At 44.4% G+C, this 13,541-nt stretch overlaps 1 protein-coding gene across 2 annotated transcripts in view; it reads right to left on the reverse strand.

The window, feature by feature from the left end:
* ZFYVE26 (zinc finger FYVE-type containing 26) overlaps nt 1–13,302 on the reverse strand; it is a 269,914-nt gene extending 256,612 nt beyond the window's left edge. Inside the window, exons 1-4 of one of the 2 annotated variants that reach the window (XM_029598857.1) lie at nt 12,930–13,301; nt 9,335–9,413; nt 6,417–6,506; nt 3,079–3,622 (exon numbers count right to left, since the gene is read on the reverse strand). In XM_029598857.1, the coding sequence (XP_029454717.1) occupies nt 3,079–3,622; nt 6,417–6,506; nt 9,335–9,413; nt 12,930–13,120 (904 nt within the window). In that variant the 5' untranslated portion in view covers nt 13,121–13,301. Of the gene's footprint in view, nt 1–3,078; nt 3,623–6,416; nt 6,507–9,334; nt 9,414–12,929 lie in introns of both variants that reach the window. The other variant, XM_029598858.1, reaches the window with a different exon arrangement.
* Between the last annotated feature and the right edge of the window lie 239 nt (nt 13,303–13,541).

Consider the following 13,541-nt stretch of genomic DNA (forward strand, 5'->3'; position numbering starts at 1 on the left):
TGTATGTGTGCTGATTTTTTCAATTTTAATTTAAAGTTTGCTCTAAAACATTCTTCTCTTGAATTTAGCCAAATAGGTTTCAGATTTATTGTGCAGTTGTTTTCTTGAAATTTATATAGGCTGGACTTTGTTTTCATTTTCAACTGTATGAAAAATTAAAATTTGGGACTTATTACTTTAAATGATATATTCATGTCTGTTTGAAATATACTGTTACAAAAAACTTGCTTCTGGGGCACCTATTCCAGGTCAATCAACCCCTGGATGGCTGTGAAGTAGCAAGAGGCTTTGCGCAAGAAAATCAGAATGAGATTCTTCTTTGGTTCTGTCATAGATTCCGCTCCAGGAACTCCCAGTGTTTTCAGGGTCTGGGAAACCAAGACCGGCAAGTCATTTCTATAAAAGAACCATAACATGGCTCGATATGGTTCCAATCCCAGGGGAATTTCCCCTTCGTGCAAGGGATCCTACTCTGTTCTGTGCCATCAGGTTCCCCCACTAGGGATACCCTTGGTCAGGCAGGGCATGCCTCAAGGTCTGCCAACAGGAATGGGAGAGGGAGAAGCGGCTGGCTGGGGTTCCGTCCGAACAGGGGTAAGTGAGGAAAGTAGACTGTGCCTGGAAAAATTCCACCCAAGAAAAGGCTGCCAGGTCAATGCCTAGCCCAGGGGGAACTGGGGTAGGCCCAGCTGAGTTTCCCTCTCCCATGGAAGACCCAGCCAAGGGGTTACTCAGATCCGGAGTACTTCCAGTTAAGGCTTCCAATCCATCATCTGAATGGGAGGAACCGGTCTCAGCAAAGTCCAGGGAGGTCAAATTCCCTTGGGCTTCCTCACAGTGCTGACACAAAGTTGAAATTCAGGTCACGCTGAGAAGCCCTAATATGACAAGCAGCGCAGCGAACATGGTGCTTATGTTCTTGGCTGCCGGTGCCACTGGCAGCAGTAACTGTGCATTCGATTGGCTCCTGCTTAAAAATTTATGCGCACAAATTTTGAGCGCCTAGGTGGGGCGCGGTGAGGGGCACGCACAGCCTGGGTGCTCGGCTTCTCCTGTATCCTGCGCATAAGTACGCGCACGACGTTATGTGCGCGGCGCATGCGCAGAGCCCACGCACTGCACGTACCGATGGCCTATGGCAGGCAATACGAGAAGCACAAAGACGCATGCAAGATAGCACTACTGCGACCTACCACGCTTTGTGCTGGCCAAGTTTAACACAGGGCCTAGCCCACCAGGGGGCCACTCAACCCGTTCCCATATGCCCCCCAAGGGGGATCGGGAACGACATCGGTACGGCTCGCTGAGCAAGGAGACTGGAGGAAGTCTTACTGAAACCCCTCTTCTCTGAAGGTAAATCTTTCAAAAAAAAAAAAAAACACCTTACCTGGGCTCAGTGCTTATCGGCTAAGTACAGAGACTGTCTCCAGTGCGGGAGGAGAGGGCTTTGGCCGTCACCGCTGCACTGGGCTTCCTGAACCTACTGCCTTTCAGCTGCTTGAGCAGCAAAGTCCACGCCAGGAACTAGCTACCAAACTAAGGCACATCTCTGAGGATTCTCGGAAATCACTTCAAAAATTCTCAACTGGAGGAGCGACCTTTATTTATCACCGCAGGAGAGCACGGCTCAGTCTTTTCTCCAATTTAAAAGTTAAATTTCTTCTTCCAAAAGGTACAGCAATCCCCATAGGGAAAGCATGTCTACAGCTGCTGGAGATGGAGAAATACTGAAGGGCCGAGGTCACTGCATGGGTGAATCTAGGGTGACATCAGCTTTTAAACCTGACTGACTATCTCCATCTGCTGGCAGGGGAGCACAACCCATTGGTCCTGAGTTCATCTGGCTACACACTAGGAAAGTTGCTATTTATGTCTCTTTATGGGTCCTGGTTGCTATGTTGAAATGTAATCCACTGAGCTCTGTGGATCAGCAGGCTATCAATTTTATAAATACATTTGTTAATATTAGTCTGGTGTAGAACCACTAAAAGATAAGGGTACACTGTTTGCATGTAACAGTATGTTGGATCTGTTCAATATTTGTCTCTTTCAATAATGGTTATATTTAAAAAAAAATATGCATAAGAATTGCAGTCAGTTTAATGTCTTAAATAACACTTAACACATGTGCCACTTTGACAGTGTCTTCTTTCAATAAACTTAGAATAGAATACAAAAGGGTTTTTGTTTGTTTTTTGTTTTTTTTAAACAAACCTATTTATAACAAAGGATGGGGGACCCTCCTGACCCCCACAAGACTTGCCAAAAGTCCCTGGTGGTCCAGCGGAGGTCCGGGAACTATCTCCTGCACTCAGGCCATCGGCTGCCAGTATTCAAAATGGCGCCGATAGCCTTTGCCCTCACTATGTCACAGATGCTCCTACCATGTGACAGGGGCTGACCAATGGCACCGGTAGCCCCTGTGACATAGAAGGTCAAAGGCTATCGGAACCATTTTGAATACTGGCAGCCGAGGGTGTGAGTGCAGGGGATGGCTCCCGGACCCCCTGCTAGACCACCAGGGAGTTTTGGTAAGTCTTGGGGGGGGGGGGGGGGTCAGGAGGGTGGGACGTTGTACTTAATTCAATTTTAGCCGGGAAACTAATAAGAATTAACGCTTGTACGTTATCGGGGGCCCCCTTGCCGAATGCAACGTATCTGCCCCCTGACGAATATGAATCCCAAATGCAACATATGGCGTCCCTCTGCACATCTATACTAGGCACAAGTGCAGAAGGCCAAAATACAGTGTGGCTATATTACAAGCTCTTGACTCTGGCTGCCCTCTGGTCTCCTGTTGGGTATTTTCCTGGATCTGTAGTACCTGGAAGCCATTATAGGAGCACATGACCATGCTGTATGTGTGTTTGTGGGAAGGTGGGGGTGGGGCTGGAGGGCGTTGCTAAAATACAATACTGACAAAGAAATACATTCTCTGAGTGCTATTTCCTGAATTTCAGAGAACATTTAAACACATTTAAAAACTCCCCAGGTAGCACTTCAACTTAGTCAACTCTCCAAATTGATTCAGCAGGTGTATCTTTGTAAACTGCTTCTTAATCAATTAAACACACAAACCTTTTTCTGATGTCCTTTGTCCTAAGAGTTTCTCCTTCATTCTTTCAGTGGAGACCAAGCCATACAGCGAGATCAAAGCACAGTTCTGCTTCCTCACCATGCAGCCCAATAACCGTCTCTCGCTGAGAGGGCTTTCTTCATCCCAGCAGGCATCAAAAAGCTCCAAGCACAGGCGTCGCAGCTCAGGGCATTGATGCTCCATGCTGACAGGTAAAACACTAAGGACACTGTAAATCAGATCTGCTGTCCTTCTGGCATCACCTTCTTGTGAAAATTCAGAGTCTCCTTCAGTCTCCTGTAGAGACTTCAGAGCATCCAAGAGAAAGTCAATGAATATCTTTTGCAAGGAGTGGTTGTACTCAGCTCCAGAGACCTGTTTCTCTTCTACCAGGAGGAAACCAACTATAGCCTGGGCAAGTCGGGGATTCAAGAAAATTATATTTTGGAGAGAGGAAGATGCCTCTAAACTAAGTCTGTAAGAATCAGCATCCTTTCTGCCGTCAACCAGTTCACTGTGACTGTACAAAAACGCTTCATAGAATTCCTGGAAAGAGAGACAAAGGTTAGAAATCAAAAGAGTAAAGATTCAATTTTCATCAGAAGTATTAAAAAAATAAAACTTATGAATACTTCTTCTTCCTTTCCTTTGCTCCTTCCATCACCCCTCCCTCCCCCTTATACCTCTCCTTCAGTTTTCACCCTCTCTTACCTTCCTATTCTCCCTATTACCACAGTCAACCAGTTTCCAATGCTGCCTCCACTGGCTGCTATGTGAACTTTTAGACACTACAATAGCTCTATCTGTGCAGGTGTAGTTCCAGGACCAGGGAAATCTCCACCCTCCAGAACTTGGCTAAGTGGAGCTCCCAGGTAGTCAGGGTACCTATGTTTAAATCTGATAACCCCTCCAAACTGGTAAAAGATAAAATAGTCTCTGCACAGAGTGCCCAAATCTTCTCCCCCCCCCCCCCCCCCCCCAGGGTGAAGACTCTGGATGGGTGTCCTCAATAATCTGAAACGGTTCTGTAACTCAGAGTTAGATTATCTTCCTCTGGAACAAGCAACTCCAATTGTTCCATGGTTGGGTAAGAAGAGGGAAAGCCAAAACATTTCCTCCCAGATGTTTCAACAACATTCTTCTTCCCAAAAAACCAAAGTAAAACACCAGAAGGTCCAAGCACCGGGTCACCACCATTCCTCTGTCCTCTTCGAGCAGTGGTTCCCAACCCTGTCCTGGGGACCCCCCAACCAGTCGGGTTTTCAGGATATCCACAATGAATATGCGTGAGAGAAAATGTGCATGCACTGCCTCCATAACATGCAAATTTTCTCTCTCGCATATTCATTATGGATATCCTGAAAACCCGACTGGCGGGGGGTCCCAGGACAGGGTTGGGAACCACTATCTTAGAGGGTGCAGTTAGGATGATCTTTCCTAGCCTGGGACTTCCAGAGAAAAGGGTTCCCCAGGCCCTCCCACCAGGCTTCTTACAAATTAAAAGTCTCTTTGAAAAACCACAAAACATTCCGGGATCCAGATCCTACCCACCAGGAAGTGCCTAAGTAGGGCAGATCTCACAGACTCCAAGCAGGGTGTGCTCGAGTCCAAAAGAGAAGGTCCAAATATCCAACATAGGCAAAGGCTCCAACCTCTTCTAGTAAATACAAAAGTAACTCTTACTGCCTCCAGAGCTCTCAGGGAGAGAGCTGCTTATGAATCCTTGCAAAGGGGATGGCCATAGCAGCACCCACAAAGGGAGGGGTTGTACAGAATGGTGTATCCCCATATTCGCTGTCCTAGACTGCACTAGCGGAAACAGGAGCACCCAGGACTTTAAAGTAATATGCCCGGAGGGGCCCTTACATTCCTAATACTGCTGCACTGGAAATCTATTTTTCTTCTCTTCTAGGTAAAAACATATCTGCTGTAACCGAACGGTTGACAGATTACATATGTCTAGATCTATAACCAAATCAGTTTTCTTAAGACTTCCAAAAAGAAAAAGCACATGCGATATGGACATAAGCCTCAGACAGAAGCAGGGGATCAAACTTCTACACGATACTATGGGAAGAGCATAGCAACAACTACATTAGGGGGTCATTTAGTAAGCTGTGACATTTTAATCATAAGAGGGGACAAATAATGCGAGGGGCATTCCTGCAGTATTTTTCCCCTCCCACGAAAAAATATTGTGGCTGCTCCCCGTGATATTTTCTCTCATGGAAAAAACTCTGTGAGAAAAAAATAGAGGGAAAAGGGAAAAACACACAATAGTGGACCCCTTCGCACAGGGCCACCATGGTCTTAAAAGGGTGACTAATGGCTCTAAACCCCACCTCAATGTTGAAAAATCCCCCTCCCCCGGGGGTCTGGGTAGACTTCCACCCACCCGCCACCTCCAGAGGCAGTCCAAAGGTAAAAATTTAAAAAAATACATTTCACAATCACACAGCGAAGTCCTTGTGCCCCCCTTCCTCCCCCCTCGACTCAAACCCATCCCCTTTCACAAAAACTCACTTGCCTCTTAAGTAAACACCCCCCTCCCCCACGATTCATACCCCACCTTCTCTTACATAGAACAGACTCCCTGGTAGTAAGTGGACCCTCCCGCCTCCCCCCCCCTTTACACAGAACAGACTCCCTGATATCTAGTAGACCCCCCCCACACACATCAAAAAGGTTCCCTACTGATCCAAAGGGGCCAGAGCACCCCGTAGACTCTGGGCCTGGGTAGCAGCTATTTTCAAAATTGAGCCACCTGGTCTTTGCCCTTATCAAATAGGAGGGGGGGCACTAGACACTAAGGAATCTTTTCTGTGTAAGGGGGAGGAGAGGGGCAAGTGACTTTTTGGTGAAAGGGGAGGGTTTGGTTAGGGGGCAGGCTGTCACCACACAATTGTAAAATGTATTTTATTCTTACTTTTGAGTCACCTCTAGAGGGCAGCAGAAGTGGTGGGGGAGGCAGGGGTCTAACCCAGAGCGGGATTTTTCGACATAGGGGAGGGCAATTTTAGGGCTGCTGGTGGCCCTTTAAATTGATGCCTTCTCAAAAAGTTAGCTACAGCCCCTAAGTCGAGGATAACTTTTCAGGAAATATCACGGCTTAGGCTATTTTTGGCAAGCCTCATTGTATTTACATAGAATTAGCTAGGCATGATCTGCTTTACATACATTTGAAAAAAAAGTATGCTTGTGAAGCACATGCAACGCAGCTCATTTTAATAGGAGTGCTTTTTGGGGGAAAATATTGCCCATTTGCATGTTATACCCTTACAACACCTTAGCAAATGACCCTCTTAGAGAGGAACATAGGCCAAAATAAAAACCAGCTCACCTTCAGGATGACTTCTGGGACCTGATCTTGCAATTCTTCCATTAGCAATAGGAATTCTGTTTCACTTCGGAGGAAGGCTGGAAGTGGTTTCTTAGGATTGCCATGAAAAGAAGAGAGAAATTTGAAAAAATAAATGTTTACTTTAATTCTCAAAAGAAAATAAAATGTTATCTATCTGAAAGTCAGGAAGTCAAATGTACAAGCTGTGTGAATGGCCTTACACTGTGTAGTAGAAAAGGGAGGATGGAACAATGTTAGTACTGTGTACTCCAGTTGCAGGTGGGTAACCAGAGGCACAGAGATCAAATAACTTGCTGAAATTCACAGTGTTGATGAAAGAAGCAGGACTAGAAGCCAGTCAAGGCCAGTAATTCTCAACCTTCAGGATAAGAACCCAAAAGTAGATCAAGGAAGATTAGCAAGGAGTCACAAGGTGAAACCACACTAGTAAAAATCAAGAGTGAAACAGGGTACTTCAGGCTGCTGTGTGTGGATAGATCCTCAATCAAAGAAGACTGAACTCTTAAAATCTGAACAAACTACTAAAAATCACATATAGTATTCAAGATGTTAGAAGTAAACAGATTGTTCTAAATGGATAAGGTTTATGGTGCAGCAGACATCTTTTTCATATTTCAAAATATAGCTTTCACGATCTAAGTATGCACTTCAAAAATTATATCAATTTGAAGGCTTTAGTATGTAACTGGTGTGCCTCTGTTGAAAACCTAATGTACAAGTGAATAAAACTACATACCACCTGGATTTAAAAAAAAAAAAAAAAAAAGTTTTATAAAAGATACTATTTGTGGTAGGCTCAGTAACAATGGTGCACACTGCCAAATGGAAGACCTGAGTTTGATCCTGAGCCAGCTAAGCCTAGGGATGCTGTAGGCCCTAAGAGAAGAAAATCTCAGCCATTGCTTATAAGCGACACATGCCAGTCCACATTAGCTGGGTTACGAGGGAGTGGCTGTTTATGGTCCCTGTAATAGTTGGGCAATATTAAATCAGGAAAATAAAAGATTGCTTTTTTGTAAAGATTCAGCTTGTATACACCAGGAAAGTTCTCACTTCTCTCATCAGTTATTCAAGCCCCCACTGGACCCTACCATATGTTTTACTCTTCCTAACACAATCAGCAAGCAATGCAGCACAGAGTTCTAGTAGCCATATAGGTCCTGCAGAAAGTTATAGTCTTTGCAGGTAAGGTAACAGAAGAGATTTGGTTTTTGTGCATCATTAGAATCTGAAAGTCTATATCATATGTCCCCTTTTTCTTCTCTCTTCAAGCTCCCTCAGTCTCATCTCATACGGTTTGCTGTACAGACCTCACACCATTTTGATCACCTTTCTTTGGACCGCTTCCATTCTGTCCTTATCTTGTTTGAGATGAGAACTCCAGAACTGAACACAGTAATTCAGGGGAGGCCTCACAAATGATCTGTACAGGAGCATTACTTCCTTTTTCTTGCTGGTTATACCTCTCTATGCAGCCTAGCATCCCTCTGGCCTTAACTACCACCTTGTCATATCATCCCAAGGTCTCTCTCTCAGTAGATCCTGATCAGTTTTTCGCACCTCACCCCACCAACACATGCAACTCCTTTGGATTACTATACCCCAAATGCATGACTCTGCACTTCTTGGATGAATCCCAACTGCCAAACCCTTCAACCAGTTTTTCTAGGTCACGTCTCATTCTCTCATCTCTTTTGGATGTGTCCACTCTGTTTCAGGTCTTAGTGTCAACCACAAAAAAAAAAAAAAAAAGACAGATTTTACCTTCTAATCCCTATGCATTATCGCTCACAAAAAATATTGAATAGAACCAGTCCCAGAACAGAACCTTGAGGAATTCCACTTATCACTTTTTTCTTCAGAATAAGTTCCATTTACTGCTACTCACTGACGTATGTCAGCCAATTTGCAATCATTCCCCTACCTTGGGACGCATTCCCAGGCTGTTCATTTTATTTATGAACCTCCTATGCGGGACCATATCAAAAGTCTTACTGAAATCCGCATAAACCACAGTGAGCGCTCTTTCTTTATCCAATTCTCTAGTCACCCAATAAAAGAAATCAGATTCATGACAGGACATTCCTCTGGCAAAACCATGTTGTCTCAGATCCTGGAACCCATTCAATTGTAGATAGTTCATAATCCTTTCCTTCAACAATGTTTCCATTAATTTTCCCACCACTGAGACAAGGCTAACCGGCCTGTAGTTTCCAGCCTCCTTCCTGCTACCACTTTTGTGAAGCGGGTCCACCACCGCCCAGCTCCAATCCTGCGGCACTACTCCCGAATCCAAGGTTCTATTGAACAGGTCCTTCAGCAGATCCATCAGTACTTCACAGAGTCCCCTAAGTATCCTGGGATGAATCAATGGTAGGAAAAGGTCAGGAGAGGAACACAAATTGAATAGTATGTACAGCAAAAGAAGACCTGGAAGGTAGAAGTGGGCAGACTGGATAGACCAAGTGGTTCTTATCTGCCAACATTTTTTGTGTTTCAGTACAAGAATTTTTTGAGGCCACATAATTCCCTTTGTCAGCTTTCTTCAGGACCAACAGTTACTACAACTCTTCAGTATCTTCCATTCTGTAGTGCAATCATATGTGAATGAAGATTCAGGGTGCCAGAGCTCCAGTGGAGGCCAGTTTAGACGCAGCTGAAAGCTTAAAGAAGCAGAAGGAAGTTGCTAGGCCATCAAAAAAATAAACAAAAACCAAAAAGGTCCAAGAAATTATTTTCCTGTAGAATCTACGATTACATTACAAGAAAAAGTAATTCCCCATCACCCATAAGAGAGGACCAGAACAACTCCATTTCAGGATTGCATGGTTACATCCCATGTGCAAACATTTTGAAGCATCCTGAAGACTGCTTCAACCAGATGGATTCTTACATACCTGATCCCATGACAACCATTTCTCTAGTGCAATAAGCCAGAACCAGGCAAGTCGTTGCGGTGTAATCTCTTCATCACATCTGGAGGGGGAAGAAAAAAAAAAAAAGTTGGCTATCCAACTGCAGCAATCAATCAATCTGCAGTTAAATAAAGAGCAAATTCATTACTACTGAATGACCAACATCTCTTTACAGCAGTGGTCATACACAAACTACTTACAGTAGAGCAGCACATCTTGTCTCTAAAACCTTATTTTCTGTTTAAAAAAATGGGGTCTGTGTAACTGACAGAGGAGGTACGCAACTCCAGTTTGCGGAATGCCATAAACAGAACGGGTTTTCAGGATATCCACAACAAATATGTAGGAGATATATCTGAATTTAATGGAGGCAATGCATGCAAGTCTCTCACATGCATATTAAGGATATCCTAAGAAACAGACCTGTTTCTGGCACTCCAGGACCAGGGTCATCTACCTCTAGTCTGTGCAATTTGTACAGAAGCATATCACCAGAAGTCAGGGTGGCCAACTCTAGTCCTCAAGAGCCACAAATAAGCCTGGTTTTCAGGATATCTAAAATGAATATGCATAAGATATATTTGCATACCGTGGAGGCAGTGCATGCAAATGTATCTCATGCATATTCATTGTAGATATCCTGAAACCCAGACCTGTTTATGGTACTCAAGGACTGGAGTTACCTACCCTTGCTATATGATCTCTTCAGTCATGAGGACAACACAATCAGGTATAGGTAAACTTCACAATCAATCAATCAGAGTCCAAGAAATTCAAGACAGATGGTTGTGACACTTGACAGAGAGCTATATGCTGGCACAATTAAAACAGCTGTGTTAAGTCACTGGTGAGTGCTTATGCTTTGTCCAAAGCAACATAAAGTGAAAAAGAAGAAAACAGGGCATGTATTGTGCTCAAATTAGAATCATAAAATTTAATTCAGGCAATATCACCACATATCATAAATATGCTGTCTACTGAATATGCCTCAGCAACATCTACTAACCAGATCAAAAATCAGCAACTCTGGTCCTCAATAACCAGAGTCAAGTCAGGTTTTCAGGCCACCTACGCTGAATAGTTAGCAGATATATTTGCAAACACCTGGCCTAAGAAACCAGGCAATTTGCATATTTTGGGTGTTCTGTAAACTACAGCTGTTCGTGATGCTCAAGGCCCACAGCCACGCACCACTGCATTTGACTGAAGCAATATACTGGTCCAGCACAGGATTCTAGATATAATCGGATCCGTGAGTAATCTGGCTAAAGGCCAACTTATTTAAATTTCCACCATGCATCCGGCTAAACTTTAGCAGGATAACTCATTGTCCAGCTAAAAGTTTATTCGTGTAATGTAGGGGTGTTTTGGGGTGGAGTCAAGCTAGCCAGATAAGTTATCCCACTAACTCCAATATTCAGAGTTAGCCACATAACTTATGCAGCTAACTCAAGCCATACCATAGAGTAGTCCTCAAGTTAGCCAGATAAATGACCCCCTTAGCTGGATAAGTTTATCAAAGTGATATATGGTGTTTTCGCATGCGAAAAACACCTTTAACGCATGCGAAAACATCATAACGCATGGTGCGATTCAAATTATGAAAAGGGGAGGAGTTTGGGGCGGGATTTCTGGCCAAGAGGGCTGGCTTCGCAATTTGCAAAGCCATATCGCACAGTTTTAACATGGAAATTAACTACACCTTTTTCATTTGCGTTAAGCCGTGCGATATGGCTTTATCGCACTTTGCGATGTTTTCACAAATAGCATTTTCACTATTTTAAGCTGCTGGGAGATAGAGAGACAGAGAGACTAGCTATAAGGCCCTCATACTAGGTAGGTATTTATGTTCTTATGTTCTTACCTCTATAGAAGGCCCATCTAGCTACTCGAGGTGAGGTTTAGGTATTAGTGTAAGGGTTAGGGGCCACTTGGACATGCAGAGTGTGACGTACGAACAGAACAGTGCACTCCTGTGAAGATTTGCTGACATTCGGAGTGAGGAAACTCGCACAAAGATGAGATTTGGGCAATGTTCTCTCAACCTAGCTTGATGTAGTCCATCAAGGTCATCAAATCTTCAGAGTGCACTGTTCTGTTCATACGTCGCACTCTGTATGTCCAAGTGGCCCTAACCCCTACACTAATACCTAAACCTACCTCAAGTAGCTAGGTGGGCCTCCTGTAGAGGTATAAATACCTACCTAGTATGAGAGCCTTATAACTAGTCTCTCTCTCTCCCGCCCCCCCCCCCCCCCCCAGTGGTTGTAAGTAGGAATTGCAACAACTGTGGTATTTACTGCATAGTGCGAAAAAAGTTATCGCAGTCTGTGGTAATACCTATGCGAAGTGCTAAGATAGCCTGTTTATCGCAAAGTGCACTATTACCATAAAACACACCCCTTTTCCTATCACATGCGATATTTAGTGCATTTTGATAAATCCAGGCCTAAGATAGTTGAGTACGCTCAGTGGTGTAGATTTGCTGCTGAATATCCAGCTAACTTTGCAAGCCGGACCAAGGCTGAATATTATCCCAATGTTCTTAAAATGATTTCCATTTAAATTAGCTGTTCCCTTGTTGCTCTATCAATAGGGTGTAAAGGAACTAGTTACCACCAAATATTACCACTGCAGCAATACAAAATATAAAGTCATGGTGATATTAAGTCGGAGGTCCCAAAGTAAAAAATAATTTTAAATAATAATAAAAAAAAAATTTTAAATTGGCCCTCGGCTCGTGAGTTGAAAACCGGATGCTCAATTTTGCCAGCGTCCGATTTCTAAACCCGTGGCTGTCAGCGGGTTTGAGAACAGACACCGGCAAAATTGTGCGTCAGCTGTCAAACTCGCTGACAGTCGCTGCTCCTGTCAAAAAAAGAGGCGCTAGTGTCCCTCGCGCCTCTTTTTACAGCAAGCCCTCATTTAAATACTGAATCACGTGCACAGGAGAGTGGCCTGTGCGCTCGCCCGCGAATTTTACTGTATCAGCCTGTTTGAAAACAACCACTACCACTGTAATACAAACTAATTTACTTGTGTATTTGAGCAGCTTTATGCTTAGTTCACTTTGCTCAGAGTTACTGAAGAAAACATAGCAATTTAAAGTTAGTCAAAAAGGTATTAAGGTAGGCCAATACCTGTATTTCTACAGAATTAATACTATTGACCCTTTTGGAATAAAAATAAATTTAAAATACTTTTCTATCTTTGCTTATTTTACATTTTCCACACATGCCTAGGTGGACAGAATGAATGTTTTGCAAATCCAGAATACCACCCAGAACCCTACAACAGGCCCAAGAAAGGCTGATATTTATATCATTTTTTCAGGCACTGCCATAACTATTCTTGGTGTCAACTCCTGTTCTGAGTCCTAGGACAAAATGAACGTGGTGGTACTGAGATTATGATGAAATTAAAAATGACAAGTGCAGACTCCATCCCACATTTTGTTACCCAATCCCATTATGGTGCAGAAGCATCACTGGTTGGCTTCCCATCCAGATTCAGTCTTCTCCTTCCAAACACATTATTTACCACTAATATGAAGCCCTGTTTAATCCCTCCTGCTTACCTCAACATTGAGGGCACTGCCACCATGGCCCTGAGGAGATCTTCCACCTGCTGGGCACCATCCCCGCTCCAGTGATGGAGCTGCGGGATGCAGGCCCGGGCTAACACCCAGTCTCCCCTCTCCAAACATTCACAGAAAAACTTGAAGAGGCATCTCATTGAGGCTTCTTCTTCTTCTCCAAATGGGTGCATCTTGCTAGTCACCAGACCACGTGCCCTCCACAAACGCTCCCCAGGATACTCTACACCACAACTTCCCTCCTCACATGTATCGTCAGGCACACTTCCCTGGGCTGAAGCGGTCTCCTACTCACATGTGCCCCCGGTCTTGCCAGTCAGTAACCCCCTCCTCATACATTTCCCCCCAGGTACCCCTCGCTAAAGTCCCCCTCTACAGCACTTCCCCGGATTGACGCGCCCTCCTCACATTCTTCCCAGGGCACCCCTAGGCCGCAGCCCCCTCCTCACATACGCCTCAGGGCTTCCAGAGCCGCAACCCCCCTCATCAAACGCGCCTCAGGGTTTCCCGGGACACAGCCCCTCGTTGCACACCCCTCTAGGTTGCACCCTCCCCAGAGCTCTCCTAAACCGCAGACCCTTCCTCATACGTTCC

This window comes from Rhinatrema bivittatum, chromosome 4, assembly GCF_901001135.1.
Source record: "Rhinatrema bivittatum chromosome 4, aRhiBiv1.1, whole genome shotgun sequence".
NCBI lineage: Eukaryota > Metazoa > Chordata > Amphibia > Gymnophiona > Rhinatrematidae > Rhinatrema > Rhinatrema bivittatum.